This window comes from Narcine bancroftii, chromosome 1 (assembly GCF_036971445.1).
Source record: "Narcine bancroftii isolate sNarBan1 chromosome 1, sNarBan1.hap1, whole genome shotgun sequence".
NCBI classification, from domain to species: Eukaryota; Metazoa; Chordata; class Chondrichthyes; order Torpediniformes; family Narcinidae; genus Narcine; species Narcine bancroftii.
This window is the reverse complement of record NC_091469.1, coordinates 442,601,871-442,622,591: the sequence shown is the minus strand read 5'-3', so window position 1 is coordinate 442,622,591 and position 20,721 is coordinate 442,601,871. Positions and strand designations below refer to the sequence as shown.

The window sequence follows — 20,721 nt, the reverse complement described above, 5'->3', positions numbered from 1 at the left end:
CTCTCCCAGCTACTAACCTGTCCAAATTCTTCTTAAATTTTAAAATTGAGCCCGTATTCATTTCAGCTGGCAGCTCGTTCCACACTCCCCCCACTCTTTGTGTGAAGAAGTTTGCCCTAAATATTTCCTCTTTTACTTTAACCCATGTCTTCTGGTTTGTATCTCACATACCCTCAGTGGAAAAAAGCCTATCTACATTTACTCTGTCAAAACCCCTCATAAGTTTAAATTTCTCTATCAAATCCCCCTCTTATGCTCCAGGGAATAAAGTCCTAACCTATTTAGCCTTTCCCTGTAACTCAGTTCTTGAAGTCCAGAGAACATCGTAGTAAATCTCCTCTGTACTTTTTCTATCTTATTGATATCTTTCTGTAGTTAGGTAACCAAAATTCACACAATACTCCAAATTTGGCCTCACCAATGTCTTATACACTTTACCATAACATCCCAGCTCCTATACACAATATTTTGATTTAAGAAGACCAATATGCCAAAAGCTCTCTTTACAATCATATTCATGCCACTTTCAGGGAATTATGTGTTTGTATTCCCAGGTTTCTCTGCTCTACCACACTCCTCAAAGCCCTACTATTTACCATGAATGTCCTTTCTTGGTTTGTCCTTCCAAAATTCAACATCTCACACTTGTCTTCATTAAATTCCATCTGCCATTTTTCATCCAGCTAGTCTAGATCCCTCTGCAAGCTTTGAAAACTTCTTCACTGTCCACAATGCTTCCAATCTTCGTGTCATCTGCAAATTTGCTGATCTAATTTACTATATTATCATCCAGATCATTGATATAAATGACAAACAACAATAGTCCCAGCACAAATCCCTGAGGGAGTTACAAGCCTCCAGTGTGAGAAGCAATTATCTATCTCTTCTCTCCGGCTTCTTCCATCCAGTCATTGTTGAATCAACTGTAGGTCACTACTTCACCATGAAGACCTAGCATCTGAACCTTCCTGACTAACCTCCCATGTGGTACCTTGTCAAAGGCCTTAGTAAAGTCCATGTAGACAACATCCGCAGCCTTTCTTTCATCAACATATCTAGTAACCTCCTCGAAAAACTATAAGATTGGTTAATCACAACCTACCCACACAACACCAGGTTGACTATCCCTAATCAGTTTCTGGCTATCCAAATAATTGTACATCCAATTTCTTAGAACACCTTCCTACTTTTGACATCAGGCTCATTGGCCTTTAATTTCCAGGGTTACTTTTGGAGCCCTTTTTAAACAACAGAACAATGTGAACTACCTCCAATCATCTGGAACCACACCCTTAGCTAAGGACATTTTAAATATTTCTGTCAGTGCCCCTGCAATTTCTACACTAGCCTCCCCCAAGGTCTGAAGGAATATCTTGTCAGGCCCTGGGGATTTGTCCACCCTTATTTCCTTTAAAACAGCAAGCACTTCCTCCTCTTTAATCTGCATAAGTTTCATTACCTCACTGCTGCTTTTCCTGGTTTCCAAGTACACTGTACTCTTTTTCTGAGTGAATCCTGATGAAAAAAAATAAAGATCTCTCCTATCTCTTTTGGCTCCATACAAAGCAAATCACTCTGATCTTCAAGGGGACCAATTTTTCCCCCCTTACCATCCTCTATAAACCGATAGGATTTTCCTTTGCATTGTCTGCCAAAGTCACCTTATGTCTTCTTTTTGCCTTCTTGATTTCTTTCTTGAGGTTTCTCTTGCACTTTTATACTCCTCAATACCTCATTTGTTCTGTGTTGCCAACACCTGCTATCCAACTCTCTCTTCTTCCGAACCACATCCTCAAAATCCTTCAAAAACAAAAGTTCCCTATGCCTGCTAACCTTGCCTTTATTCATGACAGGAACATACAAATGATGTACTTTCAAAATTTCACCTTTGAACGTCCTCCACTTACCTCGCACATCCTTGTCTGAAAACAATTTATCCGCATCCATGCTTTCTAGATCCTTTCTCATTTCTTTAATAAAGGCATTTCTCCAATTTAGAATCTCAACCCGAGGCCCAGACCAATCCTTCTCCACAGTTAACTTGAAACTAATAGGATTATGCTCTCTAGACCCAAAATGTTCCCCTACAAATCCCAAATTCACCATGTCCTGTCTCACACCCTAACAGGAGATCCAGTATTGCATTCTTTCTGGTTGGTAACCTCTATGTATTGATTTATAAAACTTTCCTGAACACATTTGACAAGCACCAAGCCATCCAGCCCTTTTAAAGTAAGGGAGTCGCAGTCAATACGTGGAAAATTAAAATCTTCTACTATCACAACCTTATGTTTCCTGTAGCTGTCTGCTATCTCTCTACAGATTTGTTCCTTCAATTCTCACTGACTATTGGGCAGTCTATAATATAATGTGTGGTCATACATTTCCCATTCCTCAGCTCCACCCATATAGCCTCAGTTAACAAGCTCTCTGGTCTATTCTGCCTGAGCACAGCTGACGAGTAATTCCACTCCTCCCCCTTTCATCCCCCCTGCTCATTGAGTAGTGAATGTTTGGAATTCTCTAACTAGGGAAGTGGTTGAGGCTGCCTCATTAAACTTATTTAAAATTCGGTTAGATAAATTTTTACATGATAGAGGAATTAGGGGATATGGGGAGAAGGCAGGTAGGTGGAGTTAGGTCATAAATTAGATCAGCCATGATCGTTGAATGGCGGAGCAGTCTCGATGGGTCATTTTTGGCTTACTCCTGTTCCTACTTCCTATGTTCCTATGTTCCCATTCTATCATGTCTAAAGCAATGGAAGCCCAGCACATTGAGCTGCCAGTCCTGCCCCTGCTGCAACCAAGTTTCGCTAATGGCCACAATGTCATAATTTCACGTGCCATTCCACATTCTAAGCTCATCTGCCTTTCCTACAATACTCCTTGCCTTGAAATAGAGCCACCTGAGAACGTTTCCACCTCGTACAACTCATTGACTTTTTAACAGTGCATGCAATTTTCAATCTGTTCTGGCACTCAGGTTTCCATCCCCCTACAAATCTAGTTTAAACCCTAGTTTCTGTTCCAACAAGCTTCTCCTGGTTTGTTACAGTTTTCTGAGTCACACACAGTCCAAGACTCCCTTCTGTCTCCCTCTCTCTCTATCTTAGATTCAAACTGCCAGCAGCATGTCCTTCTCTCTCTCACTTGCAAAACCCCTGACTTTCTCCAGCAAACAATAGGAGTTAGTCTTATGTTTCATTCTATTGTTTTAGGTAAACAATACCACTCAATGACCTCTGATTGAGCACTTTGCAGGGAGGTCAAAAACCTTGCAAAAAGGTCCAAAACAACAACCTGGCTCTGGTTGTTCTTCCAAGACAATAGTCCATTCATTTCATGACATCATTTCAATTAGCCCCTATGTGTGAAATGTGCTTAGCATTCATCACAGTTCCTCTTCAAAGTACTGTGGATAAGTGAGGAGTCACGTGATGGAGTAGTGGCCGGACGGTGAACTCCAGCCCTCTCCAGAAAAGTCGGGAAAAACAAAGGAAAACACAAAGGCACAGAAATAAAAGTTACAGAAAAGTGAGTATAAAGGTGGAAAGAAGATGGCGACAAAAAAAGAAAAATCAAAAGCAACGGTAAGAAGAGAGGAAGAGAAGACAAAGGAGGAAAAAGGTGAAGGCCTTACCTGTCCGAAGAGGCCCGCTGCGGAGAGAGAAACCCGCTCCCTCAGGTCGGTAAATAATGGACTACAAAAATGGCTCGCAGAGCCGAGTAAAAGTGTGCAACCGCGCATGCGCGAAGATGCGAATGAAAAAAAACACACCGATGGGAGGGGGGACCAGCTGGGGAGTCGATCTCCACAGCCGGCAACGACAGCTGCAGAACACCTGCAGCAAGAAGAGACCACAGAAGACAATAGAAACAAGAAAGAAGAGGAGGAAAGGGCACCAAAGAAACAACAGATGGTCAACCCAGAGGAAGAAGAAGAGGAAGAGGAAGAGTACAGAGAAATAGAAGAAGAAAAGAAAGACAAGGTAAAGGATATACTTTCTCTTATTAAAGGATACATGGAGTCATTTAAAGAATGGCAAACACAGGAATTTAAGGATTTAAGAAAAAGAATAAACAACACAGAAGAGAAAATAAATAAAATAGAGATGACCTTAACAGAAATGGGAAAGAAAATGGACAAGATGGAAGAGCGGGCAGTAGCAGCATAAATGGAGGTAGAAGACTTAAAAAAGAAATTGGAGGAATCTAATAAAAAAACTAAAGAGACACAAGAACTACTAGCTCAAAAAATAGATACAATGGAAAACCATAACAGAAGAAATAACATAAAGATAGTGGGCCTTAAGGAAGATGAAGAAGGCAAGAATATGAGGGAGTTTATAAAAGAGTGGATCCCTAAGACCCTAGGATGTCCAGAACTACAGCAAGAAATGGAAATAGAAAGGGCACATAGAGTATTGGCCTCTAAACCACAACCACAACAAAAACCAAGATCTATTGTAGTAAAATTCCTAAGATATACTACAAGAGAAAAGGTACTGGAGAAGACAATGGAAAAAATAAGAGAGGGCAACAAACCACTGGAGTATAAAGGGCAAAAAATCTTCATTTATCCAGATATAAGTTTTGAACTCCTAAAGAAGAGAAAAGAGTTCAATACAGCAAAGGCGATTTTATGGAAGAAAGGGTATACATTTATACTAAAGCATCCAGCGGTATTGAAAATATTCATTCCAGGACAACAAAACAGACTATTCTCGGATCCAGAAGAAGCACGAAAATTTGCAGAACAATTACAAAAATAGACTGAGGGAGGAAGACGGGTAATGAGAGTTAAAATGATCACGATGGATATGTATGTGGGTAAAGACAAAAATAGACTGAGGGATGAAGACGGGTAATGAGAGTAAAAATGATCACGATTGATATGTATGCGGGTAAAGAGGTATAAGAGTGAATAGAGACAATGTGCATACGTGAATGTATCTGTACTTAGAGGAAAATATAGATAGTATAGACAAGAATTAATAAGGGAAGGTAATGGAATAGAGAGAATAAGGAGGGAATTAAAAGAGTGACCTTTGTGACATATGAAAAGTGAAATCTTTTCTGGGGGGGCGGGGTGGGGGGAAATAGCGGTCACTGCAAAATCAGTTGACGCTTGCGAGTGGATTCGCAAATCCAAATGGAGAGGGGAGATGTGGTTGTCCGACAAGGGATAAAGGACAACTCAGGAGGGGAAGGGGAGATTGGGGATAAAGAAGATAGAAATAGGAGAATAAGGAAAATGTTGGATGTTGTAGGAATGTTGTCTTATAAAGAGTTGAAAATAAGAAAACAGAAATGGAAAAGGAGGAAAGGTAATGATGGAAAAACGGAAAGAGAAGATAAACAAAATATAAAAGGGCTACGCTGAACTATATGACTTTAAATATTAATGGAATACATAACCAAATTAAAAAGAAGAAACTGCTAAACTTAAATGAATAAATGTATTCCATTAGAAAAAAATAACACATAGGTTAAGAAATAATATTGAAATATTCGAACAAGTATAGGAGCCTTACATTAAATACAATAGCGAAAACCTACCGGGGACAAACATTACCTAAGTTGATGGAAGGAGAAGGAAAGAAAAGAATGGACTCAGTAGAATTTCTGGTGTATTTTTGTTGAATGACAACATTGTCTGACTGGCTTAATGCAACCTAGATTGTATACCTAAAATGGATGAGAGGGGGGAGGGTGGGGGGGTGGCTTGGGAGGAGTGGGGGGGGGGGAGAAAAAGTCACTGTATATGTGTGAAAAATAAATAGTGTATATCATGGAAATTGTGAGGTGTGAAAAATAAAAAATTTTTAAAAAAAAGTACTGTGGATAAGAATTCTCCAATATTTCAAATAAGATCTGTTTTAAAGTGTGTGTGTATGTATGCAACCTTCTCTAAATTTTACCAATTTATCTCCCAAAAACATTCTCAAATATTCCATCACACACCCCATCTGCAGAGCACACTCTGATGTGAAAGAGTCAACTCTGGTCATGTTCAGAATAATGAGATGACACCAGGGTGAATTCTATGAGACAATAGTCTATCCCTTGGCCACCTCCAAAATCACTTAAAATAAAATAAGACAAGAACATGAGATGCAGCTATGAAGATATAAGATTTAACTGAAAACAACAGTAAGTGAACAACTCAATTTTTATTTCAACTGCCTTCTACAACCTGCAGTCTAAGTAACTCACTCAAAGTTGAAAGAAATTTTAAAACATACTCTATCCTTTGGGTTTACAATTTTGTCTGACCTCTATTTAAATGCATATTGGCATTTGTAATAAAGATGCATGTAAGAGAGTGAAAACCACATTTCTGTGCAAATGCTTATTTGTGGCACAATACATACTATCCATGAAATTGTAGCATCATCTTAAATAGATAAATGCCAATCAACATATCAAAATATTGGTATAAATTAGGTGCATTTTTATAAAAAGATTCAAGAGACTCAATGAAGGTTCATAATTGAAAACAGCAATGATTAACATAGATTATTACCTCATTGTGTTTTGTTATCCTCCTGGCAACAATCAACTGTATCATTCCTCTTTTGTTTCCCTCTGTAGACATAGATCTCCGGAGTGTTTCCATGGCATCTTGGTTTGTTTTTCCCAACAACGATTCACTGTTTACTGCAATAAGTTGATCATTCACATTGAGTCTTCCATCCTAAATGGAAGAAAAGATTTTGGTTAAGTTTCCGAGAATCATCCAATTGTTATGGCTGACAAGAAAGCAATAAACAAAAGTGCTGCAGGCACCAAGCAGGTCATGCTGCATCCATAGGAAGTAAAAGGTAACCAATGTTTCAGGCCTGAGCCTTTCATCAGTAATCAGGAAAAACAGGTGGATACCTGAATAAAAAGGAAGGTGGGAGGGGGGGAGGAGATGGTAAAGGGGAAGAGCCCAAACCAACAGGCAAGAGGTGGATACAGGTGGGAAAGAAGAAGAGATAGAAGCTGAGAACTCATAGGGAGAGAGGACAGAGGGTGAAGAAGGAGGTATTAGCTTTGCAAATGATTCTTTCATAGCTCCTCGCGAAAGACATTTTTTTCCCCCACGGGTCATGAATTTGAGAAGTCTTTGTCGAAATTTAATATCCCTTGCATGCTTTGTATAAAATTTTAAATTAGTGTCCTGAATTCATAAATTGACAGCTTTCTTCCAACTACCCTTCTTATTAACTAGTCACTTCCAACAAATCCCTTCTCTAACCCTTTGCTCTAACGTGAAAACCTCCTGCTTGTTGGATCCTCTCCAGTAAATCTTGTTTGATAGTCCATGGAATGATCATTTACAGTAGTTTCTAAAATCGTCAACTCTCATTCAGGAGCAATGGTCAAATTCACCCTGAAGATGTGCTAAACAGGATGCAAAGATGTTACAGGTTCTGTGGAAATATCCTTGTCTATGGTAACAAAGTTCAGAACACCTGGTTCCTTCAGCAATAAAAACTTGAAAGTCGATGACCTGTCTTGTGCAGCAAACTAAAAATGTTCAAAAATATTATTTTGTAATCATTTAATAATATATTCTTTTATTCACAAAAATACCTGTCCTACCCAATTAATCTCTTTTGACTGATTCCAAATTAATCTTCTTACTCATAATAGCGCACACATAATACACACAGAAAATCTGAAATTAAGTAAAAAAAGTTATCATATAGCGTGCACATGCATATACCGCACACATGCAGCATTAGTCTGTCCTATCCAACACCTTCATAAATATGTCCTATAAGTTAAAAAAAAATAAAGCGTTACATGCTCAGATAACATTGTCAGCCCATATAGCTAGCACCTGTATTTGATCTAGCCTGATCAGCCATAGTCCAAAAATTCATATAAAAGGCCCTTGCATTTTGCGCTCTTTGAGATCTCAAGTAGTTTTGACAATGTGAGGAATCAAATGTAAATCTTAACCACTAACTTCAATCTAAAAATAATTACCAGAGCAAAAGAAACTAGCAACAGAGCAGCAACATGAGAGTTCAAGGTTGGTGAATCATCCATTCAAGAATGGAAGAAAGAGAAAAATGAGCTTGAGAAGATGAATCCAAGAAAATACACACGTCGTGAACAAGAATCTGACTTTGAAGGATTGGAAGGGTTAACGATGACAATGAAGAAGACGAATAAATGACAATTATTTTACTTGTTATTTCAGATGTTATATGGTTTTTGACTTCAGCATTTTTTGATAATTCCATTCAAGTGATTAAAAATAAATTTTAATGTAGAACCAGTTGATGCCCAAATAACTTCAATTTTATATTCAACATATAAAAAAGTTCTGGTGTAGCATGCTTACAGAGATAATGCACTGTGGGTTACCCAAATTCTAAAAAAAAGCATATAACATGTGCATTATATGCGTAAAATTACAGTCATATTTTCAGAAGATTAGAACCAGTTCATGTTATTTTTCTTAATCAAAACTGAATAAGACAAGAATCAAGAAATAAAATTAAAATTGGTCTTTTATGTCTGAATACTTCAGCGCCACATCACTGAGCTAAACCTAAATTCCTTGAAATATGAAAAAAATTAAATCTTGCAAGATGAAATTGTTCATTGATATGTTTACAACAGGAAGAAACATACTGCAGGGTGGTCATAAACTACAAAGAGAAATGCAATTTCCTTAATAAGTAGGAATCAAAATGTCCCTCCTGAGGAAACCATTAAATGCTACCCAAGCCAAATCATAACCTCTCAAAGATGTAGCCAACGGCTTCTATCCTTGAACCACTTTCTTCATGAGCTCAAGGTTTTATCTCAGAATATCACAACTTCAAATTTAATGAAGAATTGTCTTTCAATCTGCATAAGTACATCACGAGTTCATCAGTAAGAAAAGCATTTATTGACAGAAGGAACAAAAACCAATAGTGCCAAAAACACAATCCACTAGGAGAAACTTGGTGGTCAAGAGCAACAGTGGGAGAACAAGAATGATCAAGATTTCAAGTTGAAATTCTTCATCAGGACTGAGGACTCAGGAACAGAACAAAGAGAACAGGGGGAAAGCTACAAGACAGGGCCACACACGGGACTGGCTACCCAAGCAAAAGTTAAACATGAAGGACAAAGGCAGAAGGCCAAATGAAGGGAAAGAGAGAGAGAGAGAGAGAGAGAGAGGCAAGAAAAACAAATGAAATGAGTCAGCTGGAGTCATTCCGGATCAGGTGGGTGATGAGAAGACAGGCTGTCAATGCTGGAATCTGATAAACAGAGAAGGTGAGAACAGTGGTATAATGAGAGACCAGATGGAACCGAAGAGAGAGAGGGGGAGGGAAGAGGAGAGAGTAGAAGAATCATGTTTTTTTTTGGGGAGGGGAGATAGAAATAGGAGAGTGGAACAAAAGGGGAGGGGGTGAGAATAAGAATGGATGGTTGGGAAGGGGACAAAAAAGGGGAGGGGAAAAGGAGGAGCAGAAGGAATACAGAAGAGAAAGAGACTCCTCTAAAATTTGAAAATGCCATGCTCACACCATTGGGTTGCAGGCTGCCCTGGTGGAATATGAAACATTGTCTGCTCGTGTTTACATTGAGTATCTCTCTGGCAGTGGAGAAGGCCCATAACAGGTTGGTGTGGTGACAGGAATGGAAGTTAAAATGGCAAGCAACTGGGAGGCCATTGAGGACAGAGCATCAAGGCTTGGCAAAATAGTCCTCAAGTCTATGTTGGGTCCCATCAATGTACAGGACTCTAGATTGGAAGCACCAGATGCACTAGATGAGATTAGAGGAGGTGCTTCATGTGGTCGAGCAATTCATGGTGGTGAGGGAGGAGGAGCAAGAACAAGTGTTACACTTCCTCCAGCTGCAGGGGAAAGTACTGGGAAAGGGGGTGGGGTAGGGAAACAGCAAGGTGGGTGGGGAGGAGTGAGTGGATTGTAAAATCACAGAGAGAACAATCCCTGCAGTGCCTCCAAAATCAATACAGGCTTAAATTAATTAACCAGTTAACACAACCAATTCATGATTTCACAGAGGATTAATTCAAGAACAGCCAGGAAGACTCTGAATTAATACTCTAATGGAACAAGTTTAATTAATTCCCCAGGTTTTACTGGAATGTCTAGTTTTAGTCATCTTAGACCATCTTGGGACAAAATACATGAAAAAAAAATGAACTCGGTTTGTCAATACCAAGGTAGTTTCTTGTATAAATATAAATCAAGTATTCCAGTGCTTCTAATATGACCAGTTCCTTCACAAAGCAAAGGAATTGGTCATTGACATCTGAAGGCAGGGGTGTGGAACATGTCCTCCAATTAATGGCATTGCAGTGGAGATGGTGGAAAGCCTTGGGTTTTTAAGGAGTAAATTTGGCCAGTAACCTGTCCTGATCTAATCATGTTGATGCTATGGCCAAGAACGTCTATCAATGCCTCTAGTCGCTCAGAAGCCTGAGGAAATTTGCTATGTCCAGTATTCCTTACTAAATTTTATAGGTGCACCATAGAAAGTATCCTGTCTTGATGCATCACAGTTTGGTATGGGAACTGTGCTGCCCAAGATCACAAGAAAGTGCAGATAATTGTGAACGCAATTCAAGCCCTCCTGCAAACTAATCTTTCTTTCTTCAACTCTCATGTTCATATTTTACTGCCTCAGGAAAGCAACCAACATATTAGGCAGAAGGTACATAAGCTTGAAAACATACACCTCCAGATACTTGCCTACTGTTTGTTATCAGACACTTGAATGGAACTCTCATTTGTGTGTGGAAATGCCAGTTCTGTTTAACGGTACAGTACTTCATCTCTTCATCAAGCCCCTGCCCTTTGGTTTTATTGTAGCACTATGTTTTAATTCTTGCACAACCTGCTTGATTTGCCTGGTTAGCACACATAATTAAGATTTTCACTGTATCTTGGTACACATGACAATTTTATTCAATGTTTATCCTGATTTACTTCCGTCTTTTTGACATTTTTTTAAAAATAAAGGCATTTACCTAGCAGATTTGTAACTCTCCTGCTACTGTTGGTGATTATTAAAAGTGTCTTTAATCACATTCCCCTGCTATACTTTCAGACAACCCTTGACATGTTTCTGCATGTTTTAACCATAGTCTAATGACCCATTTTCTTCTTTCTACTTCCGGCTTTAAAAGGGTTATTTTTGTCAGATTTTAAATCTGATTAACTTGCTAATTCACTGCTCTTCCCTGCATATTGTTAACCTGGATATGAATTCATGATGTTCTCATAGCATGTCCATATGATTAAAAGAGATATGAACAACCTTTTGGAGAGAAATAATATTTCAAAATGTTCCACATAACTTAAGAATAATGAAACTTGTATGCTGAATCCAACTCACGAGGAACTTTCAAATCTTTATAAAGTTTAACCCTAATTGGTCAGTCAGTCACTCCATTCATTTGACTGAAAATCTCAAAATCGTTAACTTTGTTTCTCAGGAGTAAAACACAAAAGTCTGCAGACACTGTGATTTAAAAAAAAAAGCAGCCTCTATCCTCAAAAACACCAACCACCCAGGCCACACCCTCTTCACTCTGACACCTTTGGGAAAGAAGTACAGGAGCCTAAAGATAAGCACTCAATGGTGCAAGGACAGCATCTTCCCCATTGCCAACAGATTCCTGAATAATCAATGAACCAAAGACACTGCCTTACTTTTGGTGCACTGCTATCTTTATTTTTTTTAGTTTATAATAATGTTGCAAGATGGTTATAAGATAGTTTGAACTATGATTGCTGCTACTAAAAACTGAACTTCATGACAATAAATTCTGATTGAAGTAAAAACTCTACGCTGGAGAAACTCAGCAGCTCAAACAGTGTACTTTATATAGCAAAGATAACCAACGATCCAGACTTGAGCCCTTCATCAATGTGTGAACAAAATGTCGATAGAAGCCCCAAAAAAAAAACTTTTTTCTCTCTCTCTAGATGTTGCCTGACCTTCTGAGTACTTCAATCACTTTTTTCTTTGACAGAAGCTGCCTGACATACTGTGGATTCACAGTGCTTTGCAAATTGAAAATATTGCTGCATTGCTTTAATTGGTGAGAGATTAGATCCATGCAGTACAGGTTCAAGTATTGGACAGCACTAATTTAGCTATTCTCAGTAAATCCAGCAATGTAACTTCTCCAACTAAATTCTGTCATCTTGGAAAACAAGAAAATCAATCAGGGACTGTCACAAGTCTTTCTGCAGTGATTACAACAAGAACTGCACATACACAAATTTCTTGAGAGGATAGGTCCATTTTTGTCTATTATGCCTAACCATTGAATAGATGAAGAACATGACCAGGGCGTGCATGTTGTTAGTCAAGGGTAAAGTACTGGAGAGGAGCTGTAATCTAACATTTCACCTGAGAGTTTGTGGCCTCTGGAGAGAGGATGATGTCTACGATGACCAAGATTTTTTTTAAAACTTCACATTTTAATGCCACATGACAAGCAATATACTGAGAAAGATCAATACAAAGATGCTGAGGCCACTTTTGGTTTCTAGAATGAGGCTACTGGAGACCTTCTTATAGTGAAAAAAAAAAGCAAATGTAAAGGCAGATATTCTCTGTCTTTACATCACTTCACTTACCTTCATAAAAGCTCTGAGGGCGGATTCGGCAGGCAAACTCCGATCCACCTAGAAGGGGGTACACTCAGAGGAGGAACAAGGTCGCTTCACCTCCTGCATAAAATGATTGCCACTGAAAGCGGCTACAAACAGGAAGGTAAGATGATTGACATCATGCTGACAGCCCCATTACACTGGTGCACTCTCAGAGTGGCCAGTGGAGCTGTCAAGTTGCACTCGCTCACTCTACCCGCTCCACATGCCACCCGCTCCGCTCCCTCAAGCCACCCCCTCCTGACAGGGCTGTCAGGCAGCAGGGTGGGGGGAGGGCTGTCAGCCAGCAGGGTGGGGGTGGGGGGCTGCCAGCTAGTGGGGTGGGGTAGGTTCTGTCAGGTGGGGGGGGGGCTGTCAGGCAGCAGGATGGTGGGGCTGTCACAGGGTGACCACTGCTGTGCTACACATCCCGTTCCCTCTTGCCCTGAGAAGCCAGCATCCTTTGCCATCCTCTGCAAAAACAGTAACTTCACCTTTTTTTTTAAAACTTGACCAGGCAATAACGCTGCTTTTGTACATAAAAACCCTCCAGTTTAAGATAAGGAGGCCTTTTAGCAGTTGATACGCAGGACTTAATTTACTCCAAGAGTTGCAAATGCTTGGAATTATCTGCCTCAAAGGTCTGTGACTGTTTAATCATTTAGCACATCCGCAGATGAGATTGAAAGATTAATGAACGGTATCAATCGGAGAACACAGAGATCAAGCACCAAAGTGAAGAAGAGGCACAGATTATTAAAGGACCATGTTCTATTCCAGCTTCTTTTTCTTGTTCATATGTTTTTTTTTAAAAAAAACATAACATAACATAACAATTACAGCACGGAAACAGGCCATTAGGCCCTTCTAGTCTGCACCGAACCAAACACCCCTTTCTAGTCCCACCTCCCTGCACAATGCCCATAACCCTCCATCTTCTTCTCATCCATATATCTGTCCAACCTTTTCTTAAATAATACAATTGACTCCGCCGCCACTATTTCTCCCGGAAGATCATTCCACACAGCTACCACTCTCTGAGTAAAGAAGTTCCCCCTCATGTTACCTCTAAACCTCTGCCCCTTAATTCTTAACTCATGTCCATCAAATAAATAATAATTGCACATTTCCAGAAACTAGGTACAAAATTGACCTACCTTAGATGCAGCTCCTCCATTGATGATGGACTTTACAAATATGCCCAGATCAGCATGGTTCTCTTTTGACCTGTTTCCTTTGACACTAACTCCAAGACCAGCAGAACCAGTGTCATTGAGAGGAATTTCAAACGTCAGGAACTCCCTGGTACCATCTGGTGTAAGAACCAAGTCGTCATCTTCTGCTTTCTAAATCAAAAGACAGATAACATTGCCATATCAATGAAAACATCACTATTTATCAGTTTTGAATCAAGATCTGATCTTCCATCATTGCCTAACCATAAAAGAATACTTAAAAGAAGCATTGGCTTCCATATTCATTGCTGCAACTAATTAACTTCTAAAATTAAGAGATACAATTATTCAAAACATGAGTGCATATACTTGTCATTTTCATAGATTTTTGCTGTAAAATAAAACATTGTAACTTGATAAATTAATGAAAGAAAAATGACACAATGATTTTATTATGTGCATAAATACACTGCAAGAGTGAAAATAGAATTTCATAATAACAAATGAGGGCAATATTCCCTGTAAATAATGAAATGATAGAATGCAAAAATAAAAGATCTGAAGATCTAAGTCAAACGAAAGAACAGCTACACATCAGCTATTCCCTTCGATATTATCATGTTAAGATAAAAGAGAAATGAATCCCGATTACTCAAAAGACTTCTGAATTTCAATGGATTTTGAAATTTTCACTGCTGTGTCAAATTGCCACCGGTGATGGAAGTGTTTAAATATATCATGTACCTTTATGTGGTTGACGTGATTCAAGACATTATGTCAAAAGTACAAAAATAAGATCTTTAATGTGAGCATGAACTCTATTTGCATCTCCTAAGCCAAAAAAATTATGCCCTTTATTCACACATCATTTGAATACTATGGTTTTGAATCGTTCTGCAAAACCACAATAGACAGAATATATCTCATACAAACACACACACACACAGACATAAAATCTGAAGATTAACTCTTCTAGTAATGCACTTTACCAGTAGACAACAACTATTTCAAGAGCTATTGGAACAGAGTATACCACAGTATTAGTTCATGGCCCAATAGAGCTTAAAATGAAGGTTTTCAAATCCAAAAAATGAGAGCACTTACGATGCAAGTGTGAAGAAATAATTTATCAAATTCACCAATCCCATTGCATTTATGTAACAATGATTAGTTACAGCCACAAGGGAAGAACAATTAACTAAAAGGGACACTTTTGTAGGTTTCTATAACAATTTTTTTTCCCGTGCAGATTTTATGAATTTTATCAAAGAGTAAAACAAGCAATTCTATTACTTTCCATCAAACGCCTGAACCAAAATATCAGCCCGAATTTTACCAAACTACTGGCATTCACATTCATCATGTCATGCCACTGACATCAACATTGGAATTTTCCTGCACTTATCACATAGTACAGCAATCTGAAAGTGGCAGTAATTGATTCAAAGTGCATTCATGCACAAGCTGCTCTCACTGCAGCTTTCTCCAGTAATTCAGCTGTCTGAGTGATTATCGGCACTCCTGATGGGTACACCCGCCTTCTTCTATGGATGCTGCGTGACCTGCTGAGTTCCTCCATTACCTTTGTGTACAGCACAATGAAACTAGTGTCAACTAAATGAACGCAAGTTGAGCTTCTTTGAAGAAAATACACAGGAACTGAACAGATTCTTGGGCCCATGACATGTATTGATCATTACTCCATAGAAACTACTTTTACCGGCATGTGTTCAATATCCCCCAATTCCTGTCTGTTTTGATCATTTATTCAGCTGTAAAATCATTTGTTCTGTTGTTCTTATAGTAAATCCTAGTGATTTTCTAAATGATGCCAAAACCTGTAATCATTGAAATCTGGATATTAAAAGTACACAGATACTTTAATTTCTCTGCATGGCTATTTAAAAAAATGATCTTAAATTAAATATTTAAGTTACTCATTGTAACATTTCAGCTTTTGCTTTAAATATCAACATGTTTCAAACTTCATTTCACAACATGTATTATGTTTAAAACATAGTTTTCAGTGAAAGATATTTTTCTAAAGCAAAATCTTCCCACAATGGACAGCACAACAGAATGTAATCAATCTTTCCATTGTTTTTCTGCAGAAGAACAAGCCTTAAATTTTGAATGGTATCTTAGTGCAGTTTTAATACAGATGAATCAGGTATTTTCACTAAATTAAGCATCCTTACACCAAGAATGTCAGTTCACCACCTGTGTTTAATCTGATTTTGAAGTAAAAAAAATTACTTTATAAAATTGTCATTAAATCCAGCAATGGCTGCACTGATGTACGAAAGTCACTTTCTTTGTAAAATATTGATAGGGAAAGAAAATCTCATACTGGCGATGCACCAAATGCAACAAATGCACCAAATGAAATGAACACAAGAAGTGCCAGCAACTTCACAATCTCCATCTGGCAATAACAGTAATCCCATGGATAAAACTAAATTCAAATGAGTGGAAACTGCAGTCAATATAAATCATGATAAAAACTTGAGCATGAATTTTAAAATTCAGAGATTTCTGTGCTGTTTCAATGGATTATTTTCAATCCCTGATGCACTGTGTAACTAGCAATGAAGTTTAAATCCCATTTCCATTTTTTGTGAATCTGAATTCCATAAATTGGGTAATGACCACAAAATCTAGTTTACTAACGCAACTGGTTCATTAGCTGTCCTTGGGATATGATGCATTGATATCCCTACAGGTGCCTGTGTGTAAATTCAGCCCTATGCCACATGGATGTGTTAATGCCATGATTTCAACTACAATGAATAATAATTGCTGCTTTTGCCGCACTGGCCTCAGCCCCAGAATTGAAAGACAAAGACAAACTTTGATACAGTCTGATGGTACAGTTAAAAAAATACCCTGAACTTTGCAAAACAAGCAGCAACTGCAGAAAACAGTCAGCAGATGAGGCAAGTTTTGATTTAGAATGAAGAACAAGGAATGAAAAACAAGTTAGTTTCAAGTTGCAGAGGTAGTCAAGTAATGAACAGAACAAAAAGGATAGGCACTTTCAGGTGGCCAATTGCCCACTTGTAAAACCGCATATTTTGTCAATATGCGGCTGTTGGGAGGCCACCTGAATGTGCCGGAGGCGCCTGTAAGGTGAACTTTGTAACCCTCCTCCGAGAGGAATACTTGCCACAGCACAGTGGCCTCCCCAACCATCTGAATGCAGCTGCATTTGGCATGACAGTCAGCAGGCGAGCGCCTGACAGCTCCTCTCCCAGCTGCCCCTTCCCCGGCGCAGGACGTCGGGGCAGGGGCAGCTGGCTGGGCTGTCAGCGTGGGAACAGCGGGGCTAGAGCGGCCGGCGGGGGAGAACGGGGGCGGGAGCGGCTGGCGGGGGAGAATGGGGGCTGGCCGAAACAATGCCGGTACACGACTCGAGCGCCGTACTCACCCACTGGCTGCTTCAGCCTCCTTCTCTCCCACCGGCCGCTCCAGCCCCACGAGTGGGGAGAGAGCAGGGCAGCGGGATCAGTGTAGGGATGTGCTGACAGCCCGCGCCGGCCCCCCCACAGTGTGGGGACTGAATTCATGTATGTGGAGAGAGTGGGGTAGAGGAATCAGTTTGGGGACATCCTGTGCAGGGCGTCCCCGTGCTGATAGTCTGCTTTGGCTGTCCCAACTGACAGCCAGCCATCCTGAATTGACAGCCCGCCATCCTGAATTGACAGCCCAAGGGACAGGAGCCGGAATGCTCAGATGCGCATCCCGGCACAGCTGTCCTTTCAGGTGGCCAGCATTGTACTTTAAACGCTGCCACCTGAACGGCAATTTAAAGGGCTGCTTCTGCTTCTTCAGGCGCGTTCTTAGCGCAGAATACACCTGAAAAAGCCTAATGCCTTTCATGGAGAGGGGGTGAGGTCAGAGGTGGGTAATTAGATGAGATGCGGTCAAGGGTTCTGTCCACAATGGAGGAGGAAAAGCTACAGTTCAAGATGGAGGAAGATAAGGCAGGAGGCACCAGATTTGAATTCTCATTACAATGTAGAAGGAGAAACTCAATGAAGGCAGAATATAGGAGAAATGACGTCAAGACATCTGCAGTCTGCAGGTCTGTAATAGATGCTTGAAGTGAGATAAGATGGAGAGATCCAAGACAGGAAACTAAGTGTCAGATGGACCATGAGTAGGTAAGCAGGATGAATAATAGAACATAGCAGCACAGTACAGAACCTCAGCCCACAAAGTTGTGCCGACCAACCTAAGCCTACTCTGCATCAATCGAATTCTTCCCAACCTCTCAATCAGAATTCTCTTGTATCCTTATGCCCACATATAATTGCTACAAAAGTAATGTAAATATTGTGATATGCATTTGGACAGGAAGCAGTACCAAAACAGTTATTAGCATAACAGAAAAAGAGTAGAGGAAGAAGGCTCAAATTGGGTTGGAAAAAAGAATGCTCCACATCTTTCAGACAAAGAACCAGCCAAGTGCTGAAAAACACCTTGGTTCTAGAGAGAATGAATGAAGTTCAAAAAAGTTGATGTGCTAATAGCAGAGTTTAAGTATAATTTGTGCATCATGTTCAGTATAGACATCATGGAACATAAGGGCTGCACCTGTGCTGTAGTGTATGTTAAAGTTGCTCAAGTAAATGAGTGGGTTCTGCGGTCTTCTGCAGAGCCCACCTCACTGACAAAAGACAAAGGAGGAAAAATCCAACACCCAACCCCAACCAACCAATTTTCCCTTGCAACCGCTGCAACCATGCCTGCCTGTCCCGCATCGGACTTGTCAGTCACCAACGAGCCTGCAGCAGACGTGGACATACCCCTCCATAAATCTTCGTCCGCGAAGCCAAGCCAAAGAAAAGAGTGGGTTTGCAAAGGGGAACTGGTTGGGCATCTGCTCAAGGAAGAAGGAAAGGCCCTTCAGACTGCCCTGGTATGCAATGGGAGTGCGGAAGAATTCTATCCAGGCTAAAGATGAGCCAGTTCAAGAATATGAATTGTTAGCACCCTATCCCTACTGCAGAAGCTGGATTTAATGACAACTGATATCTCTGGCAAGGCTCATATCAGTTGCCATTAAGATTACTTCCTCTGGAAGATTTAAAAATACTTATCTCATGTATTAGGAAGCAACTGCTGAATGTGTAATACATTAACTTTGCATTAAGGCGATCAAAATCACTTGTTTCACCAATTACAGAAGAATGAGCCCCTAAGCTAATCAGCTAAACTAGTCATAGTCAGATTCTATGACCGGAGTTCATGGTCCAGACTAAAACCATCAGTGCAGAATAAATAGTGAAAAATCTTTCTGCAACTTGCTTAAGTTAAGCGAAAACTTGGAATAAATCCAGTGGTTAAAGAGATCAAGTCAGCACTTGAAACCATTTGAAAAATCAATAAATAAACCTCAAAATAGGCACAAGAAGTAAAACACAAAAATCTGTAGACACCATGGTTGAAGTAAAAACACAATGCTGGAGAAACTCAGCAGGTCAAACAGTGTCCTTTATATAGCAAGATTAAAAAGACGCAACTGTCAATCCAGGCTTGAGCCCTTCATTAAGGTATAGAAAAATTGGCAGGGGTCCGAATAAAAAGTAAAGGAGGGGGAAAGGTGTGGTCTCAAAGGCAGGAGGCAATAGATGGAGAAGGGAGGGAAGACACAGCAGCAAGGGGAGGGGGGATGGCTAGATGAATGGAGAGAGAAGGGGGTGGAGAACTGAGATAAAAGACAGGGGGAAGGGAAAGGAGAGCAGGTTAGCAGAAACTGGAAAATTCAGTGTTAATGCCATCAGCTGGAGAGCGCCCAGACGGAAAATCAGGTGTTGTTCCTCCAATTTACGGGTGGTCTTGGTGGGATAGTACACGAGGCCATGGACAGACATAGAAAATAGATCAAATACAAAGAGGTTATGAAAAAATATACTGTCTTTCAGAAATGCCACTCTGAACTAGATGAAAAATGGAGTTTATTTGTCACCCCTGTGGTTTATGTCACACCTGATGTGGCTTACGTTATAACTTTCTCACATCAAGTCAATTTTCTATTTGTATTCTAGCAGTGAAGCTGCATCTATACTTTACTTCAAAACTTCAGATTGTTAGCCCTCTGAGACTACAGCAACACAAGTGCACCATAATAAATCAAAGCTCGTAAAGCTGTGCCTAACACCAGCAGAAAATTATTGCTGGAATAAACCTTTAGAACAATTATTACAAGACTAAAGCTGATAGCCATGTTTCAATTGCAGCCATAAATATTTTGAATGACTTGGAAATATTTCCATACAGCTGAATCAAATGAATGAAATATAAAACACCTGTGGAGGAATGGATGGGGACACCAACGTCCAATTTTGGAGCTGTAGTACTGCTTAAATTTACCCATCCACTTTTGTGACATCAATCATATTCCAGTGCAGTAAGTAGTATAGGAAAAAACTTTATTCAGTTACTGCATTTTGTTATCAATGAGCACCAAAGCCTCTTCCCTGTTCAAATTAATTCCAAAAGTCAATCGACAATGTAGGTCAAGAAGAGAGCCTTTCCTTTTCAAAATTTGTTTTGTTGATATTCTCAGAAATTCTGTCTGCCACATTCAATTTGAAAAGCCCATTGTAGCAATCTATTCATCTTCATCATGTAAGCATCTGATATATTCAGAGGCCAGAACTTTTCAGGTCTTGAAGGCTTGAAATTTAAGCATTCACATCTTAAAACTTGAAAGACACCGATTGTACTGGTTTTTTTTAAACAAAAAAGCTCTAGTCTTTTGATATGCCCCAACTGCTTGCCAATTTGTACCACACTGTATCTGACAGTGCACTTGGCTGCAAAGCCAAATTATGGCAGTGCTTGCATAGATGCCAACTATCTACACTACTCAAGAGATCAATGCATCACGTTCATTTTAATTTGGAATCC

At 39.7% G+C, this 20,721-nt stretch overlaps 1 protein-coding gene across 10 annotated transcripts in view; it reads right to left on the bottom strand.

Moving 5' to 3' along the window:
- The window catches only part of pard3aa (par-3 family cell polarity regulator alpha, a), a 912,377-nt gene that overhangs the window by 327,956 nt on the left and 563,700 nt on the right, over positions 1 to 20,721 (bottom strand). For all 10 annotated transcript variants that reach the window (XM_069914429.1, XM_069914431.1, XM_069914432.1 and 7 more), the window contains 2 exons: positions 13,789 to 13,977; positions 6,529 to 6,699 (listed from right to left, as the gene is read on the bottom strand). In XM_069914429.1, the coding sequence (XP_069770530.1) occupies positions 6,529 to 6,699; positions 13,789 to 13,977 (360 nt within the window). The remainder of the gene's footprint in view (positions 1 to 6,528; positions 6,700 to 13,788; positions 13,978 to 20,721) is intronic.